We start from the raw sequence: 11844 nt of genomic DNA, 5'->3' as shown, positions 1-11844 counted from the left end.
TTTGTCCTTTGCTTTTTTATTACTGACAGTTTAATTATTTTCAATAATTTTGAGGACTTTTTGTTTGTTTGTTTGAAATTCCTCTGGTCTCTATAATGTAGATGTCATAGCAACCTTATCTACAGGAAATATATATTTGATATGTATCACTATCTTTAAATGAATCACTCATATAATGTTTTCGAAAATATAGCATATGCTCGGTGTGGGTGTGTAACGTTATATGCCAAAAAATATGTCTCACCACCCTTAGCCTGAAAGAAGGTTGTTAGCAGCAAGCTAACCCTGATGTGTCGTTACAGTGGGTGGATTTAAACTGAAATCAGAAGCACCTGCTTTTCTCTTTCTGTGTTCTGTAATAGATAGAGACGAAATAGACATGTATAAACTTGACATGAATATGAACAAATTAATTGGAAATCGCTCCGTGAATTTAAGCGATAAATGTACCATATGGCACCCTTATGATGCAGATTTGACATTTAACCTTCACCAGGCACTTGAGGCAAAAAATATGTCTCACCACCCTTAGCCTGAAAGAAGGTTGTTAGCAGCAAGCTAACCCTGATGTGTCGTTACAGTGGGTGGATTTAAACTGAAATCAGAAGCACCTGCTTTTCTCTTTCTGTGTTCTGTAATAGATAAAGACGAAATAGACATGTATAAACTTGACATGAATATGAACAAATTAATTGGAACTCGCTCCGTGAATTTAAGCGATAAATGTACCACTTTGCAAGTGCGTTCACACTTCTTTGCAGCAGCAGCGGCTCGATGGTGTCGCATCCTGGTTCGAGTTGTTATCGGGCTTTGAAGAGATAAACCGCAATTTGAATACGAGAGTAGGTACAATACGTTTATTATGTTAAAGTCTCAGTTGTCGCAACATGTAGCGTCGAAAATATAGCATATGCTCGGTGTGGGTGTGTAACGTTATATGCTCCCTTCACTAAAGCATGGCTGAGCCCGAGCTCCTCCTGGACTCCAATATTCGTCTTTGGGTTGTGCTGCCAATTGTGTTTATTACTTTTCTGGTTGGAGTGATCCGCCATTATGTCTCGATTCTGTTACAAAGTGACAAGAAGCTCACGTTAGAGCAGGTTTCAGACAGGTAATTTTCACTGGACTGTTTCATTATCTAGCCACATGTTTTGTTTAACTCACAAAATGTTACAAAATAATAAAGATCACATTCTCTACACAGCCAGGTTCTCATCAGGAACAATCTTGTGCTGTATTCATCCTCAGTGTGAGTTCAGCATCTTGGTATTTCCTGAATGTGTTTGGTCTCAGGAGCATGTATTCTCTGATTCTTGGACAAGACAATGGTAAATAACTTTACTGATGTTCCATTTCAATACGCCATAATTTTGACCTACTCCAGTGGTGATGCCACGTTGTAATATTGATCTAACTATTGTCAGTTGTCTCCTTTTGCGTTCTGGTCATTTTGCCCCAGAGAGGAGGATCTTTTTCCTGAAATTCTTTTTCTCAAAAAGTAAATTGAGTAAACTGAGATGTATAAGCTCAGATCAGTGAGGCTTACAACCAATACAAAACCTGTGCTAATTGAAAAAACAAGTTGACAATAAGATCCAGATAAGGTGATAATAATATAGCATTTGTAAGCAATTTTTAAAAGGCTGGTCATTTTTGACTTGGAACACCAGAGTAGGTAAACGATTTTTAGCACAGCACAAGGGCTAAATTTGTGTTGCACTAATAGCTTTTGCCTTTAAACATTGAGCTTAAAAATCATTTGAATCATTTTAGTATTATAATCCTATTTCTTCATGTTGCATTTGTATTATTTAATTAGGGTAGGCCCTGTATATAAAGTACGTATGCAATTCATATTCTTACATTTGCAACAGGTGCAGATCAGTCTCGCATCATGCAGGAACAGATGAGTGGTGCTGCAATGGCAATGCCTGCTGACACAAACAAAGCATTCAAGGTATCACAAATTAGAAGCTGCACACTAATCTTTTTAAATTTACAAAACTTTTTTTTTGTTTTATATATTATTTTGAGGCTGCAAACTTTCATTTATTTTTTAATTTTTTTATATTTATGTATATGAATGTTGTTCTTAGGCGGAATGGGAGGCTCTGGAGTTGACGGATCATCAGTGGGCCTTAGAGAATGTTGAGGACGATCTGATGAGTAAGGACTTAGACTTGTCTGGGATGTTCAGCAAAGAGTTGCCAACGGGCATCTTCTAAGTGCCTGTCCACTACTGAGAGGTTTTGAAGGACCTCACTGAAATAGAAGAGTGAATTGTCAGACTGGTTTTCTTTTTCCAGAAAGTGCCATAAACCTCATTGCAGACATATCACATTTTGTGTAATATGCATGCACCATTCCATCCATTATTCATTTTTGCTGAGACGTAAGTGTCATGGTGTGATAAAGCTTTAAGCTTTATCGATTATCTCTTGCGACTGCATTCATACAATGCAACAGAAACATTACAGAGCACCCTATAATGGCACGTGTGGCCTGGTTTTCTTGAAAACATTCCCTGATGATTATTGCTATGTCTTCTTTGTTTTTCTTCTAACTCAATTAAATTTTTTTATTTTATGAGCCCCATTTTCTTATTTTACTAGGACCATTTGATTGTTTGGACCAAGTAGGCAAAAAGGAAGTTTTAGGAAGTGATGACATTTTAAAAAGTGGATCAGACCATAACATAGGTTCAGTTACCTAAATAGTATGTTCCTAAATTTACTAGTGTATTAGATGCTTTTTTTTATGGTGCCAATACACCTTGCACTGAGTATGTAGTGAAAAAGACATCCTCATTACATATTAAGATTTAATGGCATGTTTAATGTATTTATTTTACTTTTATTAAATGTCATTTTTGGTTTTGTTAAATAAATGTTCCTCACTTACTGTATGTGTACATTCTTAATACAGCTGTTTTACTAAATAGTGATGCACTGTTCTGTATTTTTTTTTTTATATTTAATTTATTTTTCTACCACTGTTGAAGAAAAATGTGTCCACCATTACAGTAAACAAAATCCTATTTGACCCCATTTACTTTTTAACATCTGATTGTGCAGATTCATTAGAGAACGCTGTTTCAAAGAAAATGATAGGCTACTTTATTTATTCATGTTTTTTTTTTTTTTTAATCAAAATGACAATTTTTTTATTTTACATTTTCTATTTATGCAAAGACTTGAATATGGTGGATCTTCTCTATTGGTCAAACACCCACTCTTTATAATCGAATAATGATTTGGCTAAAAAATAATTTATAGCCAAATATAATTGGTATTTACAGTAAACAATACTAAAATGTATATTTCTCAAACAAATGTTATCTTTTCAGAACATTTTAATTAAATGCTATTTAATAAAACTAATTCTGTATTGTATGGTATGTCGTATTTCCAGGGGCCAGTTGCATAAACTTAAGACTGTGTCTTAAGAACAAGTTTGAATAACTAGCTGTTAACCAAGTGGTCATAAAGTATTACTTTTTGGATTTAACTGCCCTCTAAATAAATAAATAAGCAGTATGCAACCGGCCACAGTAATCGGACATGTGCCAGAGCAGCCGTTGTCTGGACAGTGAATCAACCAATAGCTAGAACCAACCAAAATCGAAATTCGAATCAGAATGAAGATTCGTTCATTGATCGGACATCGGTTTTCTTGTGTGGGTGCCATTAAATTAAAACAAATACGCTTTTCGAAGCTCAATATAATAGAAAAACAATTTCGGCGACACTTTAGCAACGGTCCTATCAATCAAAAAGTATTGTAGCGGCTGACAGGAATACATTAAGCTGTCAGGGATGCGGAAACCAAACATCTTCCCAGGGCCCAAATTATTTATAAAGGACACTAAAATGTATGAATTATCCGCCTCTCCTTGTTCATGTGGCCGAGTATGCATGTAACTTGAATTTGGCAGCCAAGTATGCGCGCTCCCTCTCGCGCGGCGCGTCCCCGGTATACTTGAGCGCGCTCGCGGCCGCTGCGGGTTCACTCGCTGCACGATGGCGGAGGGAGGCGGACCCGAGTCGGGTAACGCTTCGGACCCCGACGAGAAGCCGGTGATCGCACAGACACCAGTACCGTCCACCGAGAGTCAAAAGCAGAGCATCGGCACACTGCTAAAAACGCCACTTCGAAAGGGAGACGAGTGGTAAGAGGTTTTTATGTGAAGCCGAAGTCAAGGCACGCTTGTCGGCATCAGCTCAGGCCTACTGACGGTGACACCGGCTGCCGGAAATCCCTTCACTAGCCGGGCATTGGACAGCCACCTGTTCCGCTAACACCCATAAACTAGAAGGCTGCTATTATTATCGAGGAGGTGTACGAAGCAAGCGTGCGGTTTACTGTAATAAGGATTTAACTTTATTTACATCGGTTAGAATTCGAGGAAGCTGTCTTGTAGCTAGTTAGCACAGGTTAACCAACCTTAGCTTCGCGTTTTTCCCCAGTTATTCTGCTTAAATGTCTCATTAATGGAAAAACAAGAAGTTTTCAGACACGTTAGTAGCTGAAGGGATGGTAAATAAACTCAACCACCCCATTGTCGGTTATCAGTTCTCTGATAAGCTACATGGCACAGTAGCGTCAGGCATGTAAGGCACTTCATTAGCCGAGGCTAGTTAGCCAGGCTAGTTTGCGTTTCATTTGACGGGTTAAGTGTTAATTTCTGTCAGACGTCAACCTTATTTAAGACGAACTGTCAAACTAGATTAAAATACCGGCCAAACAACTGCCTGTGAAGTTGTGACGAAGACTAAGCTACCTAAACCAGTATTACAGTGAGGCAGTGCTTTGTCATGGCCACGGGATAACACCCAGTAACTCACAATGTTGTTTGGCAATAGACGAGTTTATGGCACAGATAGTAAACACACAAAAATAGGTCTGAAGTTAGTGGAGATTACAAGCCCAAAATATATACGCATTATTCCGATTTTAAACCCGTTTGTATATGTAAGGGTTTGGATAACAGTCCGCTTTTATTTTGAAAGTAGACTGACAAGTTTTAATAAGTGAAGAGACTAGTGACTCAACAGAAAGGACAATATTTAGTTTCAGTTGGATTAAAAGTACTTTCAGTGCATAGATTTATACGAAAACTATTAATTTACTCATGTAAACTTTCTTAGTTAAGCTCAGTGTACTCTATTTCTGAAGAGTTTAATGTTGGCGACATTAACGTTATAATTTAACGTTTTGAAATGAACAAAAAAATTCTAATGCTCGGGCTTCTCGTTGCATTTAAAAAGAGATTTTAAGCTGAAAGTTAAGAGACTGACAGCTTCACTTTCCTTTCACTTTCAATGCATTTTCCCCCATGAAATGAAAATGAAATCTTTTGTGTTCCACTGAAAAAAGTAAACAATAACAGAATTTTCACTTTTGGGTGACCAATTTTAATTCAGAATTTTGATTGGACCTTTATTATAACCAAAGTATAATGTCCCTTGGCAGTGTGGAATCAAGTGCTAACAGGCTTATGTAGTGGAACAAGTTCCTACTTTAGATGAGATTAAGAAAGACATCCTTACTGACTGTTCTATATTTGTAGATGTGTAACAAGACAATAGATATTTGCTTTGCCAACAGTTTAGCCCTATCATTTTAGGAGAGAAACTCATTAATTGTACTTTTCACTTGACTTTTCACTGATCTCCACCTATTGTTCCAATTGTGTAGGTATTTGATTGACAGCCGGTGGTTCAAACAGTGGAAGAAATATGTGGGCTTTGACAGCTGGGATTTGTACAATGTTGGAGAGCACAATCTGTACCCGGGACCCATTGACAACTCTGGACTCTTTTCAGGTAATCAATGTTGAGGGTTGTGCCTATCTTTGTTCACATTCTCATAGATTTCTTTCTTGCCAGCAGTAAAATGATTTTTTTAATTTTTATCAGAGCTTTTAAGAATATGATTTCTTATTCCGTTAGGTATGTGAATAGCCTCTGAATTAGGTAAATAATTTTTTTAGGATCTTACTGTGTATTTATGTTTTGATATTTCAGTCTTAAAGGGTAGTTCACCCAAAAATCTTCTTTAATTTATTCAGCCTCATGTCATCCCAACTTCAGTGGAGCACAAAAGGAAATTTTAAGCCATATACAATAAACTTTATGAGTCTAATGTTTTCATTGATCAGTGATTTGTTCGAACTAATTAATAATGAAATAATTTGATTTAACATCTCACTGGAGGAGAAGATTATTGTTGCATAGCTAATAAGTAGATTGTAGATTTTTCTCACCTAAAGCTATAATTTGATTTCTAAAGACTTGGAATATAGTTGTATGGCCTTTATGTTGCATTGCTTCCTTTTTGAAGATTGAAAGCTCCATTACCCATAGGCCTGGGCGATAAAACAGTATCGATATTTATCGACGGTACACCTTCTTCGATATCGATAGAAAAATTGTTCGATATAGCGCATGATATAGGCACGTACTATGAGTGACGCAGACAGCACACACAAACATGAACACATGCTGAAATGAGTGCTGTGCCTGCCTGTGATGAGGAGATTGTGAATAAAGAATAAATATTAGTCGAATTTAAATTAAACATTTGCATTTGAATGTTAGGTGTGTATCGGGGAGCGTCATCAGTGGCGCGCGAGATGTGGTGATGATGTAGGCTAAGTGCCGTTGTTGCATTTTAATGTTTTGTTAGTCTAGTATGAATATTCTATTGCTTTTTGTTTTAAAAAAGGTTATAAAAAATGTCAATAATTATCGATACCGAACGATATGAAACATTATATCGTTGATACATTTTTTAGCTATATCGCCAGCCCTAATTACTCATTTTTGTAATTACTTGGAAAAAAGCAACAAGTCCATTCTTCGGTATCTCTCCTGTGTTTTTTTGGAAGATAGTCAAAAAACTTGAAGGTGAATAAATAATGACAGAAATTTTCATTTTTAAGGTAAGCTTTTTCAGATTAAACTGCCATTTGAAAACCATCAAAACAATTTTAAGTTGTTGCGCACCACACAAAATCTGAGCCTAGCATGGCAAATTCTTTTAGGTTATACAGTGTAGTGTTAAAGGGCTCTAATGTGTTTTTCTAATGATTTCCCCTTTTCTCTCTGTATCATAGATCACGAGTCTCAGACGTTGAAAGAGCATCTCATAGATGAGTTAGACTATGTTTTAATGCCTACAGAGGCCTGGAATAAGCTGGTCAGCTGGTATGGCTGTCTGGAGGGTCAGAAACCCATCATCAGAAAGGTTCCACATCTTTCTTTGTATATTGTATATTTCTTTGTAGTTTTACATATTGTGGGAATCTCTTGGTTTACATTTTTCTTTCATAAATATCATGTCTGATATACTTGAGTGATTACAGGCAGGGTCATTGGGTGATATTATTGTCATTTTTAATTGCATTGAAACTTACACAGTTAAATGGTTAATTAAAGTTTAATTAATTGAGTGGAGGTGAGGACTCTTTAAAAGTCTCTAATTTTGTTTTGCTATGTGATGTGTTTTTTAAACTTGTTATGCAGGTTGTTGAACATGGAATGTTTGTGAAGCACTGTAAAGTGGAAGTGTATTTGCTTGAGTTGAACCTGTGCGAGAATGACAACATGGACAAAATTGTCACCCGCCATTTCAGCAAAGCAGACACTATAGGTATGAGATTTCCAGAAAATACAAATTTTTCTCATCAGTAGTATTTGCATTACTGATTTTGTCACAAATTGTGCAGCCCTTGTGAACAATCATTTTTTAAATTTACTTTTCCACCCCTTTAGATACTATTGAAAAGGAGATGAGGTCTTTATTCGATATCCCTTCTGAAAAGGAAACTCGACTTTGGAATAAATATATGAGTAACACTTATGAACAACTTAACAAGCTTGACAGCACCGTACAGGACGCAGGGCTTTTTCAGGGCCAGGTAAACATCATGCTGCATTCTATTCCTGTTGTGGTTGGTTTGAGACTCTTGACTGACATTTTATGAGTTCACATCATCAATCTCATCTCATTCCTCAGGTTCTTGTTATAGAGAAGAAGAATGAGGATGGCACATGGCCCAGACAGACCTGCCATTCAAAGTATGTACATGCAGTTTAGGTGATTTTTCACACTTAAGTAACTGTGATTAACATGGGAGCTTAATGCTTAAAAGAAATCACTTAAAGGGTTAGATCGGGAGTAGGGCTGGACGATATGGCCAAAATTTATAACACGATATATTTCTTAATTTCGGTCGATATGATATAATTCCAATATCGATATGAACACTATAAAAAAATACAAAAAAGCCTCATAAAAACTGCCAAGAACACCCACAACAGATGTCTGTACCTAAAAATTTCTGGAAAATGAATCTTCCAAGTCTATGAAACCTCCTCCTATAAAACTATATAATATTTAAGAAAAAAACAGCAAAAAAAATGTAATGTTTACCTTATATCGAACTATAGGCTGACATACACTACCAGTCAAAAGTTCTTGAACAGTAAGATTTTTAATGTTTTTTAAAGAAGTCTCTTCTGCTCACCAAGCCTGCATTTATTTGATCCAAAATACAGCAAAAACAGTAACATTTAGAATTTTTTTTTTTACTATATAAGAACAGCATTTATCTGAAATATAAATCTTTTGTAACATCATAATCTTTTTGATCATTTTAAAGCATCCTTGTTAAATAAAAGTATTATAAATAAAATTGCAGCGCTAAATAAAATTTCTAAAATTTCTTTCCCAAACAAAAAAAAAATTATACTGACTCCAAGCTTTTGAATGGAATAGTGTATAATGTTATAAAAGCTTTTTATTTCAGATAAATGCTGATCTTTGGATCTTTCTATTCATCAAAGAATCCTGAATAAATAAATTTTCAACTGTTTTAAATATTGATAATCAGCACAAACGCCACAAATAAATCAATGTATGGGAAACACTGGTAATGTATATCGGAAATGTGTTTAAAAATCATATCACTGTTATTGAAAAAAATTATATCGCGATGCATATTGATATTGAATTATTGTCCAGCCCTAATCTGGAGGTATCATTTTCTTTTAGTTCTTCTATTTTTTTTTTTTTTTTGTTTATTATTGGGAGCTTTCTTTTAAATCCGTTACTTTGATTGCCAGTAACCCTTTTTGCAACACTGCTTGGATTTACCCTAACCTATTCTTTGATTTATGCCTAGGTCCAGTACTTCCACCTCTCGGAATTATACAACCTCCCCAAAACTCTCTTCAAACTCATCTGCCACCATATCCTCCACAATAACAAATGGGGATAGCAATAGCAACTCTGGCTACATGTTGAACAACAGTACTTCTGGTAACAGGTCAGCTTGAGATTAAATCAAAACAGTCCTAAATTACTCCATAGTTAAACTAGTTTTGTTCCTTACTGTGAGAGTTTAAATAGGGAACTAAAACAAGGTTTCAGTTCAAGGTCAGTTTTCTTGTATTCAGTATTTGGTTGACCAATTGTGATGGCCGTAATTGTGGTGGTAACTCACGGTCAATGTCTTTGCTAACCCACCATACATTTTGCAGACTGGGAAGTTACAACTCCTACAGCTCCTCCTACAATTACAGAGAATCTGCTGCTCAGCCAGGCCTCTGCGGTCTGAGCAACCTGGGCAACACCTGCTTCATGAACTCTGCCCTCCAGGTATTCAAAAATGAATGTTTATTTACACCGTATGTTTTGAAATCTGCCATATTCACTCAGTTTGCTGATGGGTGTCAATGGAAGAAGGTTCAGATTGTGTAGTTATGACATCTAGCAGCCAAACCCTGTCTTCTTGATTTAGACTATTTCCTTCTCATTCTAAGTGACTTCTTATTTCAGTGCCTGAGCAACACTCCCCCTCTAACGGAATATTTCTTGGAGGACCGGTACGAAGCTGAGATCAACCGGGAAAATCCATTAGGGATGCGAGGGGAGATTGCAGAGGCCTATGCGGATCTGGTTAAACAGATGTGGCTTAGTCGGAGCAGTTATGTGGCTCCACGCACTTTTAAAGTGAGTGAATCTATAGCTTACAGAGGCTAAAGTTACTGTGGGTATCATTGGCCATTTTTAACACAAACCCTTATAATTCAATCTGAATGTTGAAACATATCTTCTCTCTCGTCAGACCCAAGTGGGCCGGTTTGCCCCGCAGTTCTCAGGGTACCAGCAACAAGACTCTCAGGAGCTGCTGGCCTTTCTGCTGGACGGCTTACATGAGGACCTTAACCGTGTTAAGAAGAAGCCTTATCTGGCCCTGAGAGATGCTGAGGGGCGGCCTGATGAGGTAAACCTTACATCATTATGTGTAAACCACAGCATGCTATTTTAGTTGGAAGCAAAATACAGAAGTAGTCAAAACAATAAATTACTAGGAAAAAGCTATTGTTTCTTTTGTGCTAGTGAGTAAGCATTATTCTGAAAATCTCTATAACATTGTAGGCATTTGGACCTTTACTTTTAAACTGAAGAATGTTATCTGACCTACAGTACTCTCATTTGTCTGTAGGTTGTAGCCAAGGAAGCATGGGCGAATCACCGGTTGCGGAACGATTCAATAATTGTGGACATCTTCCATGGCTTGTTCAAATCTACGCTGGTTTGCCCAGAATGCTCCAAAGTTTCTGTTACCTTTGACCCCTTCTGCTACCTCACACTGCCCCTGCCCATGAAAAAGGATCGCACTATGGAGGTGTTCCTGGTCCACACTGACCCACAGTTTAGACCCATGCAAGTAAGAACCGTTTTCCTGAAAACACTCAGGTACATGTTTTAGTTCAGGAGGTGGGCTAAAAGATACTTTTGTTATCTTCCAGTATCGTGTAGTTGTTCCCAAAATGGGTGTAGTGGCAGACCTGTGCAGCGCTTTGGCCAAGCTATCTGGAGTTCCTTCAGAGAATGTAAGACTTGTGGTTCCCAACCTAACACCTCTTTTTCTATTATTAATATTGCTTCAAGAGATGGTACTTTCAAAAATAAAAAATTGTCATCATTTACCCACCCCCATACTGTTATAAGCCCATGTGGCTACCTTGGAATAAAGCATGTAAATTTGACATTGTGTTCTATTTCACAAAGAAAGTCATATGAGTTTGTAACAAAATGAGGTTGTTGTAAATGATGGCTATTTTCTTATTTTGCTGAACTGTTCCTTTAATGTCTTCTTTTACAGTATATAACACTGGCATACATTTCTAGCAGACAGTCTGAGATTGTTTTCTGTTTTCTAGATGGTTGTGGCAGATGTTTACAATCACAGATTCCACAAAATCTACAGACAGGATGATGGTCTCAATCACATCATGGAGAAGGATGACATTTTTGTGTAAGTAATTTTTTAATTCCGTTTTTTTTTTTTTTCTGGACTCCTTTTTAATGGTTAAATTAAACTTTATTAATCAAAAAGCATGTCTAATTAATTAAAATCATGAAACTTAAACAATTTAACATCAATTTATTAAAGGGGTCATATGATGCTTTTTTAAATATCATTATTTTGTGTATTTGGTGTAACAGAATATGTTGACATGCTTTAATGTTCAAAAAACACATTATTTTTCAAATACTGTACATTATTGTAAGTCCTCTATGCCCCGCCGCTCTCAAACGCTTCGTTTTCTACAAAGTCCCTCCTTCCGACAAGCGCAGTCTGCTCTGATTGGCCAGCTGACCCAGTGCATTGCGATTGGCCGAACACCGCAAGCACTCGTCGGAAATGTAACGCCCCTTACCATAATCGCGAGCTTCATCTTTCAAAATAAATGTAAAGACAGAGCCCGAAAGGGGAACAGAGTCGCGGGACAGACACAGTGATGAAGCTGGTACGTGTTTGCAGTACAC

The 11844-nt window shown here is 36.9% G+C and overlaps 2 protein-coding genes across 2 annotated transcripts; both read left to right on the top strand.

The window, feature by feature from the left end:
* Positions 1–934: 934 nt before the first annotated feature.
* On the top strand, positions 935–2876 carry LOC107713471 (ER membrane protein complex subunit 3-like). Its single transcript, XM_016518985.1, has 5 exons — positions 935–1111; positions 1205–1222; positions 1255–1328; positions 1875–1957; positions 2097–2876. The coding sequence occupies exons 1-5, from the start codon at positions 957–959 to the stop codon at positions 2223–2225; spliced, it is 459 nt and encodes a 152-aa protein (XP_016374471.1). The 5' UTR covers positions 935–956; the 3' UTR covers positions 2226–2876.
* A 1058-nt stretch (positions 2877–3934) lies between these two features.
* On the top strand, positions 3935–11329 carry LOC107713469 (ubiquitin carboxyl-terminal hydrolase 4-like; the record flags this gene model as incomplete). Its single annotated transcript, XM_016518984.1, has 13 exons — positions 3935–4168; positions 5698–5825; positions 7118–7248; positions 7527–7653; positions 7776–7921; positions 8020–8081; positions 9188–9331; positions 9546–9663; positions 9844–10017; positions 10133–10291; positions 10514–10738; positions 10821–10904; positions 11235–11329. Coding segments are annotated over exons 1-13 (1742 nt in total), but the record flags the coding sequence as incomplete, so codon positions are not given.
* Between the last annotated feature and the right edge of the window lie 515 nt (positions 11330–11844).

Source organism: Sinocyclocheilus rhinocerous, unplaced genomic scaffold, assembly GCF_001515625.1.
Source record: "Sinocyclocheilus rhinocerous isolate Xijiao unplaced genomic scaffold, SAMN03320098_v1.1 scaffold57, whole genome shotgun sequence".
Lineage (NCBI taxonomy): Eukaryota > Metazoa > Chordata > Actinopteri > Cypriniformes > Cyprinidae > Sinocyclocheilus > Sinocyclocheilus rhinocerous.
Note: the sequence above shows the minus strand (reverse complement) of the source record. Positions and strands in the feature narration are given on the sequence as shown.